At 45.0% G+C, this 14,899-nt stretch overlaps 2 protein-coding genes across 2 annotated transcripts in view; both read right to left on the reverse strand.

The window, feature by feature from the left end:
- Positions 1-399: 399 nt before the first annotated feature.
- LOC133362849 (protein cordon-bleu-like) lies at positions 400-4,981 on the reverse strand. Its single transcript, XM_061581792.1, has 3 exons — positions 2,746-4,981; positions 1,978-2,107; positions 400-428 (listed from the first exon to the last, which is right to left on the reverse strand). Exons 1-3 carry the CDS (start codon positions 4,579-4,581, stop codon positions 400-402), a joined length of 1,995 nt encoding a protein of 664 aa, XP_061437776.1. The 5' UTR covers positions 4,582-4,981.
- Positions 4,982-5,221: 240 nt separating this feature from the next.
- Positions 5,222-14,899, reverse strand: part of LOC133362850 (cordon-bleu protein-like 1) — a 40,176-nt gene continuing 30,498 nt past the window's right edge. The window contains exons 7-11 of the mRNA XM_061581793.1: positions 13,855-14,121; positions 10,105-10,342; positions 7,042-7,198; positions 6,158-6,276; positions 5,222-5,610 (exon numbers count right to left, since the gene is read on the reverse strand). Of these exons, the coding sequence (XP_061437777.1) occupies positions 5,447-5,610; positions 6,158-6,276; positions 7,042-7,198; positions 10,105-10,342; positions 13,855-14,121 (945 nt within the window). The 3' untranslated portion in view covers positions 5,222-5,446. The remainder of the gene's footprint in view (positions 5,611-6,157; positions 6,277-7,041; positions 7,199-10,104; positions 10,343-13,854; positions 14,122-14,899) is intronic.

Genomic DNA, 14,899 nt, shown 5'->3' on the forward strand with positions numbered 1-14,899 from the left:
TCTCTTCAGAAAGGTGAGAGACTCGATTAGCGGAGCCTTCTTATCCCGGAGCTTGTTGAAGGATCTCAAAGTTACGTGGAAACCCTCCCGGTAGAGGCGGTTACATTTCGATTTAAAGCTTCTTTCGTGACTGCAGGGATTCATCTCCTTGGCTCTTTCGGTAAAGTCATCACGTAGAAAGAAATAATAAAATAATAAAAATAAAACATAATAAAATAATTCTCACGACGTTTCGGCCACAACGCAAGCAGCCGTCCTCAGGTGACTTTACCGAAAGAACCAAGAAGATGAATCCCTGCAGTCACGAAAGAAGCTTTAAATCGAAAAAGCTGTCAGGTTCACATAAGTTCCATTATCGAGGGGCCTTTTCTTCCTATTCGATTATCCCCGACTTTTTCATTAGTCATTGCAGAACGGCATCCTGTAATCTGAGATTTTTGGCAGATAAGAGTCCCACGGCACATACGTCAATAAAGAATTGTTGGGACATTATTTGTTCAGACCGTTATAAGGAATCATGAACGTCTAAGACAATGAATGATTGTCCTCTTGAAAGATCAATTGTCTGCAAAACGAAAGACACAGTTATATTCTTAGGTTTTTTTCGGTAAAGTCACCAGGTAGGTAAAAAAACATTAAAAAGTAAAATAAAATAAAAATCACGACGTTTCGAAGGCAACACAAGCTTCCGTCTTCAGGTGGAACCGTCACAGCCACGACAGCCGTATCAAGTAAATGAGAGATTGCAAGAGCTACCACTCCGTTTATATAATGGTTGGAGAAAGTGGTGGGGCAAGGGCCGCATATTTTTATTAATATGGTAAGGTGAGGCTTGAGACTAAGAGTAGACTGCATAACAAAGGCTGAGACTGGTGGTAGTGGGGGTGGTGGTAGTGGGGGTGGTGGTGGTAGTGCTGGTGGTGGGGGGGTGTGGTGGTAGTGGTGGGTTGGTAGTGGGGGTGGTGGTAATGGTGGTGGGGGTGGTGGTGGTGGTGGTGGTAGTGGTGGTAGTGGTGGTGGTAGTGGGGGGTGGTGGTAATGGTGGTGGGGGTGGTGGTGGTGGTGGTTAGTGGTGGTAGTGGTGGTGGTAGTGGGGGTGGTGGTAGTGGTAGTGGTGGTGGTAGTGGTGGTGGTAGTGGTGGTAGTGGGGGTGGTAGTGGTGGTGGTGGTGGTGGTAGTGGTGGTGGTAGTGGGGGTGGTAGTAGTGGTGGTAGTAGTGGTAGTGGTGGTGGTGGTAGTGGTAGTGGGGGTGGTAGTGGTGGTAGTGGTGGTAGTAGGGGTGGTAGTGGTGGTGGTAGTGGTGGTGGTAGTGGTAGTAGTGGTAGTAGTGGTGGTAGTGGGGGTAGTAGTGGTGGTAGTGGTGGTGGTAGTGGGGGTGGTAGTGGGGGTGGTAGTAGGGGTGGTAGTGGTGGTAGTGGTGGTAGTGGGGGGTGGTAGTGGGGGTGGTAGTGGTGGTAGTAGTGGTGGTAGTGGGTGGTAGTGGTGGTAGTAGTGGTGGTAGTGGGGGTAGTAGTGGTGGTAGTAGTGGTGGTAGTGGTGGTGGTAGTGGTGGTGGTATTGGGGGTGGTAGTGGTGGTAGTGGTGGTAGTGGGGGTGGTAGTGGGGGGTGGTAGTGGTGGTAGTGGTGGTAGTAGTGGTGGTAGTGGTGGTGGTAGTGGTGGTGGTAGTGGGGGTGGTAGTGGTGGTGGTAGTGGGGGTGGTAGTGGGGGTGGTAGTGGTGGTAGTGGTGGTAGTAGTGGTGGTAGTGGTGGTGGTAGTGGTGGTGGTAGTGGTGGTGGTAGTGGGGGTGGTAGTGGTGGTGGTAGTGGGGGTGGTAGTGGGGGTGGTGGTAAGGCTGAGTCTTTGTTATGGAGAGCTGCGGTTTGTGACTCAACCTGTGACAGCGTAGACCCCCACTAGACATGGTAAAACTGTGATGGTTGTCTGTCAAATAAGATTGGCAAATAAGTGTAGTTAAATCTTTTTTTGCATGGTTGCCACTGGCATTCCCACTGACTTTTCTCAGTCGTTCCCCTCCTGCGCCTGATCGAATGTCCGCCATGAGAGCGTCTCTTTCTGTCTCGCGTTCAACAGCTGCCGATATCTTCTGCAGATTTTCACCCGAAACCTAGAATATGATGTGACAACAACCAGCACATTCGTGGAAATGTGTACAACGTTTTACATTTTCTTGGTTCTTTCGGTAAAGTCACGTAGTAGGGAAGTAAGAAAGAACCAAGAAGATGAATCCCTGCAGTCACGAAAGCTTTAAATCGAAATTTAACGTTTTACATTAGCGAGGTAAATGTTTAAGATAACTTTAATTATACACATGCAATAATAGTTAAAAAGTACATTTTATTTACGATAGACACACATTTAGACACACATTTTCCGTGCTTACTACAATATTTTAAATGTGACGATGTAGACAAAGTCGTCTGACTTTGTCTACATCGGCTGCTTGCGTTGTAGCCGAAACGTCGTGAGAATTATTTTATAATGTTTTATTTTCATTATTTTATTACTTCCCTTCTACGTGACGACTTTACCGAAAGAACCAAGAAGATGAATCCCTGCAGTCACGAAAGAAGCTTTAAATCGAAATTTAACGTTTTACATTAGCGAGGTAAATGTTTAAGATAACTTTAATTATACATATGCAATAATAGTTGCAAATTAATTACATTTTATTTACGATAGACACACATTTTCCGTACTTATTACAATATTTTAAATGTGACGATGTAGACAAAGTCGTCTGACCTTACTCAACCTGCCCGTGTTGTCTGTAGACTGAAGTGCTTCCATCAGGGAACGGTGTGGATTGTCACCCTTCAGAATTGGCTTTTGCACCACAGGATTTAACTTCCGCATCGGTCCAAACAGACCAGCATCTTCACCTGATGGTTTTCTCTGCTCATAAGTGACACTGGGACTTTCCAGTGCGGTTCCCGTGGCATTTAAAGCTGTGGGAGGCTGATAGAAAGGACTTGCATCTGTGGCGTTTGAAGAACTGAGAACAGACTGGATTTGAGACGAGTTAGACGCTGATTTTACATTAAAAGTGTGTCCGCCACTTCTAGATTTGAAGCTACTTGGTTGAGAACTCACCGTAGGTGGTGACTTGTCAGCAAGGACGGTGTTCTTAGACTCTAAATGACCAGACTGTACACTCACGCCGGATGGCTTGTCATCTTTGAATCTGACACTTGGGAAACGGACTGGCCTAAATACTTTTGGCTTCCATTGATAAACTCGTGGTGCCTGAATCATAAACACCTTCCCTGGGTCACCTGGGGAATTTGGAATGTTGGCATTTTCATCCGTAGAAAACTGTGATGATGGTGGAATTATGAGCTCATCCGGTTCACAATTCACCTGAATTGGTGGCAAAGCATCCACAGGCGTTGTCTCTGTTGTGGTTGTGCCACTGCAAGTTTCACTTGGAGCATCGACGGACTTGCAGGCTGTCTTCTCGACAACGGAAGATGCCACGTAGGGGCTGGATGGTCTCCTGAAGGGACGGGAAAATGCATCTTGCTTCGAGCGAGACGGTGGAGATTCGGCAATGCTGGCGAGTGGCACGGTGACTTTGACAGCAGACTGCTGCCGAGATGTTGTCTCTGTGGTGGTACGCCAGAGGGAATGGGACCTCTGGAATGGACGCGCCACGACTGAGAGCCCTGATAAAGGAGGAATCGATGGTGGAGAAATCACTTGCAACCGATGTGCTGTTTGCTGTTGCGGATTGGCTGTAATGTCACCGATCTTCGCTGTTGAGTCATATTTCGTCTTTTCTTTGAACTCTGTCGTAGTATCGGTCGCAGTGGCATTTTCAGTCTTGCTGGGTTCTGTTTCATAAGGTGGTAGACGGAATGGGACATCGGCTGTTTTAGGTTTTGGTCTTATGACTGGCTTGTAAGGAACAATTCTGTAAGTGGGCAATGCCACTTTGGGAATGTGATCTCTGGTGATGTTATTTGTGGACCTCCACCGATCTAAAGGCTGCTTGTAGACAGTAAGAACTGGAGAAAATGGTTCAGCTGAATTAGACTGATATTCAACTTCAGGTGCACATGGCTCTTTTGAAATTGATCGTGGTGTCTTGTAAAAAATTGAAGCCTCAGGCTCGTTTGACGGGTCCGTTGCCGGCTGTGAAGTTTTATTTATTTCGGATACTTGTTCACTTTTAAAGCTTTCTGAAAGATATAATTTTTCTGATGGTTTAGTAGTTAGCCTTTCTCCTGCAATAACCTTGCAAACTTTGTTTGGTTCAACTATTTCCTCTCGAGCTCCTGCAATTTCTCGACGGATTTCTGCTGGCTGGATCAATACGGACTCTTCCACGCATGCCTTGCGTTTTTGCGTTACCAGTTGTTTTTTATACCGTTCGCATGACGCACTCTGTCGTTCCGCAGGTATACTCTCTACTTGCTCGTCCACAGACTTGGCATGTGCTACAGGGATTTTCTCCACACGCGCATTTAGAAAGCTTTCGTTTTTAACGGGCATTATACCTAGACACTTTAGGCTTCCTCCGTGCCTGTCTGCCCTGCTTAACTCACTTTTTGGTTTGGTGGATACGTCAGGGAAAGCCATAGAAAACCTTTTATGTCTGGGGTCTTGTTCACCCACTACACAAGCAGATGCTTTTGCAGTGGCCCCAGAAAAAGACCCACGCTGGGTAGGTTTGTATTTAAGGTCACGTTGCTGGGCCAATGCAGATTTCTGAAAGTCGACTTTTTCTTCACGACCATCCTTTCTCTGCCTAACAGGTGGCTTCTCAGAAACCCGTTGCACATTTGCAGCGTTGAGAAACCGCACAGTTTCTTTTGAAGGTCCTCCTTTGACGTCTGTTGCCACATTGGCAGGTTCTTTTGAAGGTCCTCCTTTGACATCTGTTGCCACAATGGCAGATTCTTTTGAAGGTCCTCCTTTGACATCTGTTGCCACATTGGCAGGTTCTTTTGAAGGTCCTCCTTTGACGTCTGTTGCCACATTGGCAGCTTCATTTGAAGGTCCTCCTTTGACGTCTGTTGCCACATTGGCAGCTTCTTTTGAAGGTCCTCCTTTGACGTCTGTTGCCACATTGGCAGCTTCTTTTGAAGGTCCTCCTTTGACTTCTGTTGCCACATTGGCAGCTTCTTTTGAAGGTCCTCCTTTGACGTCTGTTGCCACATTGGCAGCTTCATTTGAAGGTCCTCCTTTGACGTCTGTTGCCACAATGGCAGATTCTTTTGAAGGTCCTCCTTTGACGTCTGTTGCCACATTGGCAGCTTCTTTTGAAGGTCCTCCTTTAACGTCTGTTGCCACATTGGCAGATTCTTTTGAAGGTCCTCCTTTGACATCTGTTGCCACATTGGCAGTTTCTTTTGAAGGTCCTCCTTTGACATCTGTTGCCACGTTGGCATTTGCTGATAAAACAGGATACTCTGTCTCGTTGTTTACATCTACTTTATCGGCATTATTGGAGCCGCTGTCTGCAGGTGGCTTTTATTGCTGCTGAATCTGGAAGGGCTGCCTCTGGCTTTCTCACCGGCTCTGCAATAAAATTAACGTCAGCCTCCGCTTTAATTATGTTTACAGTCTCCACACTGGCGGAACTGCTCTCAGACCTCAAGTCATCATCTGCAAAACAAGACAAAAGCATACATATCATACGATGTTTAAAATCACAAATGCCACACCAATGATGCCCCGTAAATTTTTCAGAAAATGGTTATATTATGCAAATTCCTTTGTCAAGGCGCCCAGCTTATATACATGCTCCAAGCTCGTGTGCTGTTTCATTCAGACGCTGTCGCCTCGACAGACCTGGTTTTCACCTGAGGACGGCTGCTTGCGTTGTGGCCGAAACGTCGTGAGAATTATTTTATTATGTTTTATTTTTATTATTTTATTACTTCCCTTCTACGTGATGACTTTACCGAAAGAACCAAGAAGATGGTTATGTTATCAAAGTGCATCTGCTCTTCACTTATTGCACGCTTTATGAATAACACAAAATTTTGTCACGTGTTAAGTATTTTATTTCGATTTAAAGCTTTCGTGACTGCAGGGATTCATCTTCTTGGTTCTTTCGGTAAAGTCACGTAGAAGGGAAGTAATAAAATAATAATTGTGCTATATTATTCTTATTTCCACGACGAACCATTGTGTGTGTAAAAGCACTCACCCATCAGCCCCATTTCAAGTTCAGCAATCAACTGATCTAGTTCAGCGGTTGCTGCAGCGTCAGTGTCCGCCTGCACCAGGTCGGATGAACATTCTTGCACCGTGTTATCGGCTAAGTCCCTGCACCGACATTAATAATCAGCACAAATGACATAGGACACGTGTTCTTTTAGCATAACAGGACACTTCACATTACACAAACTGAGCCTTTCAATGCATATAAATTGAAATGAAGCAACGTGTCACATCATAGTAATAGGTTTTTACCCTTTCAACTGGTACAAAAACTGACACCTTTATACGAGGGGTCATGTTTGCAATAACCACAACACAAGCAGTCGAAATGCAAACAAAAAATTAACCCGTAAAAACACAAAGTTTTTCACTCTAAATCCTTTATATGCGTGGCGGCTAGAGTCCTCTCGTCCTCTGGCTTGAGATGGCTGCCACCTATGGGTCAGATGATTGCCTGGCACCATTAAGCAATTGGTAATTAAATATAATATTTTTGTCCTAAAAAGTGTAAAATTTTAGAATTTTTTTTTCACGAACATTAATTGTCACGCACAACGAGTCTGTGGAAAATGTCAGCTCGATTGGATCACGGGAAGTGGGTTAAAAAACGACCGAAAGATTTGCACGGTCCTAAGCAAGCAAGCGAACTTAATATAAAGGATTACAAAAAACACAACTCTGATAATGATTATGATATGCACTGTCCTTGAAGTTGATTGGTCCACACCCGAGACAGCTTTCCTTAGAGCCTAGTCTCCATTGGTGTTGGACCAGGTGTCATCTGGTCTATGACTATATTTTGCCACTGCTAAAGGAGGTCTCATAGTGTAAAGGTGTCACATGTAAAAATTGCATATTGCGATGCCTTACTGGGCTTGTTGAGATGCGCCACAGGAAGTCTTCCGTGTCTCAGACTTGGCGGAGGTTTCTTGTTCAAGCCTACGGAGTGCCGCTTCAGGCACGCACTGTTGCTTTGCGACATTGGAATCACTGCCCATTCCACCACCACCCTCGTTCAAAGTTGTTTCTACAGCAGTAATACATGTCAAACAACATATGAAATACGATCCATTAACCACTGTGGATATGAACACCATAATGCACTTCAAAACGTTGAACAATGTTTGTTTTGTTTACGAGTGATGTGAATCCATTTTCTCCGTAAAAGTGAATGTTCATACAAACTACGACTAACAGCCTAACGACAAAAACTTACAAAATCATCACGAGTTCGACTTCCCTAATCGATATTCTTAGGTTTTTTCGGTAAAGTCACCGTGTAGGTAAAACATCAAAATTAATGAAAATAAAATAAAAATCACGACGTTTCGGAGGCAACACAAGTCTCTGTCATCAGGTGGGACCGTCACAGCCGGATTAGCTGCATCAAGTGAGGCGATGATTCAAGATGTAATCCCTTAAAAGCAAGTTAGCCCCGCCTCCCTCCCTCCCGATACGTTCCATTCATTGGCTACCACATTCTGATGAGCTCCTCCCCCCTCAAACGGCTGATGCCTCGCAGCGGAAGCAGAACGGTAAGCCGGGATCGCCTGGTGGGGATTCGCAGTTTTTAAATCCTTCATATTAAGTTCGCTTGCGTGCTTGCTTAGGACCGTGCAAATCTTTCGGTCGTTTTTTAACCCACTTCCCGTGATCCATTCGAGCTGACATTTTGCACACAGACTCGTTGTGCGAGACAATTAATGTTCGTGAAAAAAAAATTCCAAAATTTTACACTTTTTAGGACAAAAAATTATATTTAATTACCAATTGCTTAATGGTGCAATGCAATCATCTGACCCATAGGTGGCAGCCATCTCAAGCCAGAGGACGAGAGGACTCTAGCCGCCACGCATATAAAGGATTTAGAGTGAAAAACTTTGTTTTTACGGGTTATACTTTTTAAATCCTTATATTAAGTTCACTTGCTTGCGTGCTTAGGACCGTGCAAATCTTTCGGTCGTTTTTTAACCCACTTCCCGTGATCCATTCGAGCTGACATTTTCCACACAGACTCGTTGTGCGTGACAATTAATGTTCGTGAAAGTTTTTTTCCAAAATGTTACACTTTTTAGGGAAAAAATATTATATTTAATTTCCAATTGCTTAATGGTGGCAGGCAATCATCTGACCCACAGGTGGCAGCCATCTCAAGCCAGAGGACGAGAGGACTCTAGCCGATGCCACGCATGTAAAGGATTTATAGTGAAAAACTTTGTTTTTACGGGTTATACTTGTTCAGCGATCAAACAGGGTTGCTCATGGGTATGGATAGCTTGTCGTGCCGACATCCCTACGTGGCGATCTTATCCGCACTCTGCACGCTGACAAATTGATGCATCTCGGCGTGCAAAAGACGTCCCTTGCAACGCAGCGAGACTTCTTTTGGCGCGGTATGACAGTGGATGTTGCCAAGGCTATCCGGGCGTGCCCTGAATGTACAAGGCGGAAACCGGCACGTCAAAATTGCGTACCGCCGTTAAAGTCTGTTGAGGTATCTCGAATTAATGAGCTGGTCGCTCTAGATATTCTCGGGCCGTTTCCCACTTCGGCTAGGGGTATTTCTCTTGGTCGCGGTGACTGAGGACAGATCTAGTGGGGCTCACAAGGCAAATGCGATAGCAGCAGAGGTCTCGTTGAAAGAAGACGGTTGAAGACAAACAAAACTGCATGCACACTTGGAACATGTTTGCTTACATTCTCCCCTGTGTAAACATGATCTTGACAAATTCAGTTCAGGTATTGTGCCTAAGCAGTTCTACTGCACTAAAAGCAACACTGAACAAACAGAAGCTTTTTAAACATACTTTGTAGATTAAATAAAAAATTAACCCGTAAAAACAAAGTTTTTCACTATAAATCCTTTATATGCGTGGCATCGGTTTTGTTTAGTTATTCATTTCTGTTTTTCTTGAGTAAGAGTTTCATTTTTATCACATTGGTATTTTAAATTAAATATAAGGAAAGTCGTATATAAGGACATTGGTCTTTGAAACGGGAGGCTAGAGTCCTCTCGTCCTCTGGCTTGAGATGGCTGCCACCTATGAGTCAGATGATTGCCTGCCACCATTAAGCAATTGGTAATTAAATATATAATTAGTTTTTCCTAAAAAGTGTAAAATTTTGGAATGTTTTTTTCACGAACATTGTCACCCACAACGAGTCTGTGTGCAAAATGTCAGCTCGATTGGATCACGGGAAGTGGGTTAAAAAACGACCGAAAGATTTGCACGGTCCTAAGCAAGCAAGCAAGCAAGTGAACTTAATATAAAGGATTAAAAAATGTTGGTTGATGGCACAGCTAAAATTTCCACATTTGAATATAGCCAAAAGCGCTCCATCGCAAAAAAATTAATCAGTCTTGTATGGATACAACTATAAGAGCGCGTCTTCTTGTTTTTTCGGTAAAGTCACGTAGAAGGGAAGTAATAAAATAACAAAAATAAAACATAATAAAGTGAGATTTATTTTATTTTATTATTTTATTACTTCCCTTCTACGTGATTTTACCGAAAAAACCAAGAAGATGAATCCCTGCAGTCACGAAAGCTTTAAATCTAAATATTATATTATTATATTATAATATTATTTAAATATAGAATAACATTACTTTGATATTTTATTATTTTATTTAATAATATATTTTTTATTTTTATCATTTTATTATTTCCATTCTACGTGACTTATCGAAATATGATATTATTATATTATAGTATAATATTATTTAAATATAGAATAACATTATTTTGATATTTTATTATTTTATTTTATTATATATATTTTTTTATCATTTTATTATTTCCCTTCTACGTGACGACTTTACCGAAAAAACCAAGAAGATGAATCCCTGCAGTCACGAAAGCTTTAAATCAAAATATTAGAGCGCTTGATAACAAAACTCGAAGTTGAAGATGTGAGCACGCGAGAGCTCACCTGTGGAGCTGCTCCGCCTTCGATGCTGATTCTCCGCGCTCGGCGTCACAGGAGAAGAGGATCCGGGCTGCGAGAACGCCGCCGAAGAATGTTCTGGGGCAGATCTCGGGGGTGGCGACGATGGCGGTGTCGATTCGGCGGCGGTGGCGGTGGCCTCAGTCGAAGATGCGGCCAACGGTGCAGCGGGCGGCTGGCTTCTTCTGGTCTCCGGTGCGAGGCGCGGCTGGTCTGGAGAGCTCTGAGCAAGAAACACAAAGTTGGTGAGAGATTTAGATTGAAAGCTTCTTTCGTGACTGCAGGGATTCATTTTCTTGGTTCTTTCGGTAAAGTCGTCACGTAGAAGGGAAATAATAAAATGATAAAAATATAACATTTTATGTTTCGATTTAAAGCTTTCGTGACTGCAGGGATTCATCTTCTTGGTTCTTTCGGTAAAGTCACGTAGAAGGGAAATAATAAAAAGATAAAAATATAATAAAATAAAATCATAAAATATCAAAATAATGTTATTCTATATTTAAATAATATTATACTATAATATAATAATATAATATTTTGATTTAAAGCTTTCGTGACTGCAGGGATTCATCTTCTTGGTTCTTTCGGTAAAGTCACGGGTAGCCGGGTATCCGTTTGCGACCCTGGTGCGGCCGGGTACGGGTAGGCCGTGAGTCACCGGTGAGTCACCGTTTGTCACTCATTTCGGGTAGGGTACGGGTAGGGAACGGCTACCCGTACCCGGCCGGGTACGGGTACGGGTAGGCCGTGAGTCACCGCTGAGTCACCGTTTGTCACTCATTTCCCAACGTCTTGTCTCTTCTCACAATTCAAGTTCCTAGAATCAACCCACCCGCGCATTTGCAACATGGCTTCATCCCAGAGGTCGCAACCGGGTACCCGATACCCGTACCCTACCCGTACCCGGCTGGGTACAGGTAGGGTACGGGTACGGCTGGGTACGGGAACCCGTTTGCGACCCTGGTGCGGCTGGGTACGGGTATCGGGTAGGGTATGGGTACGGGTAAGGAATCAAAACCCGTTTGCGACCTCCGGTTTGCGTCATGTTCTGTAAATAACAAACTGGAGAGGCCCACATTGATCTTGGCATTAAGCATGCACATGCTTCGAATTGAAATGCACACTGTACTGTATGCATGTGCAGAGGTGTCACGGAGGGCTTAACAAACACACTGGGCGTGGTATTGCCCGTACGCCGAGAGGCGCTTACATCCACGTCCGCACCGTTGAGCCTGGGGGGCTGACACGGAGCTGGGATCCCCCACGGCCCCACCCCTCAGTGGGGGAGTTGCTATACGAGGCGGTGAGCCGGAGGGCTCGGGGTTCAGTGTTCAGCCTTAACCAGCGAAGCAAGAAGAGCGGCTAGACAGGCCCTGGGACTTCCCTGAATCGCCGTCCTTCTCAGGAGCGACCAGGGCAAGCCGGTGGCGTGGCCCCCAGAGCCCAGAGCCGATGCTCTTGTCAGAGCCGGTCTGGGGACTCAGGGTGCCGTGATCCCAGCTTGACCACGGCTGGGTCAGCGAGCCTCCCCTAGCCCGGTAGTGGAGGACCTGGGAGTAGGCTAGCCGGGATAGAGATAGTGTGATCTCCCAGTTAGACGGGTGACGGGGCCGGTCTGGGGACTCAGGGTGCCGTGATCCCAGCTTGGCCAGAGCTGGGTTAGCTAGCCTCCCCTAGCCTGGTAGTGGAGGACCTGGGAGTAGGCTAGCTGCGACGTAGAGCGTTGATCTCCCAGTTAGACGGGTGAAGGGGCCGGTCTGGTGACTCAGGGTGCCGTGATCCCAGCTTGGCCAGAGCTGGGTCAGCTAGCCTCCCCTAGCCCGCTAGTGGAGGACCTGGGAGTAGGCTAGCTGTGACGTAGAGCGTTGATCTCCCAGTTAGACAGGTGAAGGGGCCGATACACTTATTCTCCGTGTCGTTGTACATAATATTTCGATACTTTGCGAGGTTATTTAATTTTAGTTTGTTTCTGTCTCCCTCTAAGCCTGCGTACTTCTCTACGCGTCTCTTCGTACTCATTGACACGTACATTTTGTCTCTGCCCCCCCTCCCTCTCTCTGCCTCCGCCCCCCTCTGTCAATTTAAGGCCTCGCCACAGAGACGATCACCCCTCTCTGTGCCTGTGTTACTCTCTCTCTGTGTATCTTGGTGATGTCTGTCTGCTTATATGTCTGTCTGTAGTTTTCTGGTTAGATTTTATGTCGCTATTTCATTTATACCTGATCACGATTGCTTGTGTTGCAATCGAAACGTCGTATGCTATTATTTAATTTATTATTTTTTCTTTAGACGTGACTTTACCGAAAGAACCAAAGAATAATCCCTGCAGTCACGAAAGCTCCAAAATCAAGATTGTACCGATTATATATAAAGTACAATGTTAGTGGTTTAGAAAGTTCTTACCTTTTTTAAATCCTTTATATTAAGTTCACTTGCTTGCTTGCTTACGACCGTGCAAATCTTTCGGTCGTTTTTTAACCCACTTCCCGTGATCCAATCGAGCTGACATTTTGCACACAGACTCGTTGTGCGTGACAATTAATTTTCGTGAAAAAAATGTTCAAAAATTTTACACTGTTTAGGGAATTTAAAAAAATATTTAATTACCAATTGCTTAATGGTGGCAGACAATCATCTGACCCATAGGTGGCAGCCATCTCAAGCCAGAGGACGAGAGGACTCTAGCCACCCCGATGCCACGCATATAAAGGATTTGTAGTGAAAAACTTTGTTTTTGCGGGTTAATTTTTTAAAGGGTGAAATAAATCAAATAATAAAAACATTCTCAAACAGCACGAAGAATGCAACGGAGGTTTACCACCGGAGCGTGTCTTGAGGCTGACTGACTGGGTGACGTGCTGCGTTGTTTGTGCACAAAACGTCGTAGTATGCTATTATTTAATTTATGACTTTATCTTTACACGTGACTTTACCGAAAGAACCAAAGAATAATCCCTGCAGTCACGAAAGCTCCAAAATTAAGATTGGGCCGATACCCCTTCGAGTGCCGTACATCTCGGCCTGTTCTGTACTTTGCGCTGAATAAACAAGTGTGCCTCCAACTGCGTCGTCCAAGTCTCCCGGAAGCTACGACACGTACACTGAAATTTGGACTTAAAACTGCACCAGTCTCAGTTTCATCTTCTTGGTTCTTTCGGTAAAGTCACGTAGAGTCACGTAGAAGGGAAGCAATACGTGACTTTACCGAAAGAACCAAGAAGATAATGCATCTACATTTCGACTTAAAGCTTTCGTGAAAAGCAAATGCACTGTGGTAATATAACCGTTTTCTGAAATATTTACGGGGCATAATTGGTGTGGCATTTGTGATTTTAAACATCATATGAAATCTTCTTGGTTTTTTCGGTAAAGTCACGTAGAAGGGAAGTAATAAAATAATAAAAATAAAACATAATAAAATAAAATAATTCTCACGACGTTTCTGAGTATTTTATTTTACTATGTTTTATTTTTATTATTTTATTACTTCCCTTGTACGTGGTGACTTTACCGAAAGAACCAAGAAGATGAATCCCTGCAGTCACGAAAGAAGCTTTAAATCGAAATTCAGTCTCAGTTTGTGTCATGTTCTGTAAACAACAAATTGGAGAGGCCCACGTTGATCTTGGCATTAAGCATGTGCACACGCTTCGAATTAAAATGTACACTGTACTGTATGCATGCAACATTCGTGCAAAACGAACGCGTCGCCTGCAAGCGATCGCGACACACCAGCTCAAAACCGCTCTCCTGCCTGCCGGGAGGGACGGACGGAACGTTGTCTTTGTCCGGCTCTTCGTCCTCAGGGATGGTGGCCAGGGAGTTGGTGGGTGAGACGGGGGCTCCTGGGGCTCTCCGCTTGCTGCCACCGCCACCGCCGCCACCGCCGCCGCCACTGGGCAGTGTGCCCGGCATAGGGGAGGGCACGCACGGCATGCTCATGGGTCGCTGATGCTGCTGCTGCTGCTGCCCCATTAATGGTGTTCCGGGCATGGAGGTCTGTGGAAAACATTGACGAGTTAGCCAGTGTTTAATTTTGGAGCTTTCGTGACTGCAGGAATTATTCTTTGGTTCTTTCGGTGAAGTCACGTATGAAGATAAAGTAATAAATTAAATAAGGGCATACTACGACGTTTCGATTGCAACACGAGCAATCGACGTCGGGTATAAAAGAAATAGCGACAAAAATCTAAGTCAACAATGCTTGACTCAGGGAGGAGGACGCCCCTGCCGTGCATAGTCCCACGGGATGTCGGCTATCAACAACAAGGCAACTCCTACGACTAATTGGGAATGGGACGCAAGCGTAGGATTGATCGCCCTGTCGCTGGCCGCCTTTGGGGAGGGTGTATCGTGCGAAAGGCCGAAACACCCGAGGATCCAAAGGTTCACTGCTGACGATGCGCTCCCCAAATGTCACCAGGCTCGCTGTTCATGAACTCTTGAAAGTGCTTGCACAAAGGATAGTAACATCTCATCCTGTGTTCTTGGAATCTGAACCTACACACCTACTCACTCACCTACTCTCACCTACACACTCACCTACTCACTCACTCACCTACTCACTCACTCACCTACATACTCACTCACTCACCTACTCACTCACTCACCTACTCACTCACCTACTCACTCACCTACTCAACTCTTATTGTTGGCTATCAACAACAAGGCAACTCATGTGACTAATTGGGAATGGGACGCAAGCGTAGGATTGATCGCCCTGTCGCTGGCCGCCTTTGGGGAGGGTGTATCGTGTGAAAGGCCGAAACATTCTAGG

The sequence above is a fragment of the Lethenteron reissneri genome, unplaced genomic scaffold (genome assembly GCF_015708825.2).
Source record: "Lethenteron reissneri isolate LAM-NWPU_2019-01 unplaced genomic scaffold, ASM1570882v1 scaffold_1630, whole genome shotgun sequence".
In the NCBI taxonomy this organism is placed as follows: Eukaryota; Metazoa; Chordata; class Hyperoartia; order Petromyzontiformes; family Petromyzontidae; genus Lethenteron; species Lethenteron reissneri.

Coding starts and splice junctions, on each gene's coding strand:
- LOC133362849 (XM_061581792.1), bottom strand. CDS start 4,581: ATGGCTTTCCCTGACGTATCCACCAAACCAAAAAGTGAGTTAAGCAGG. Junction 2,108..2,745: donor ACACGGGCAGGTTGAGTAAG/GTCAGACGACTT, acceptor ATCATATTCTAG/GTTTCGGGTGAAAATCTGCA. Junction 429..1,977: donor AGTCAGTGGGAATGCCAGTG/GCAACCATGCAA, acceptor CAAAAATCTCAG/ATTACAGGATGCCGTTCTGC.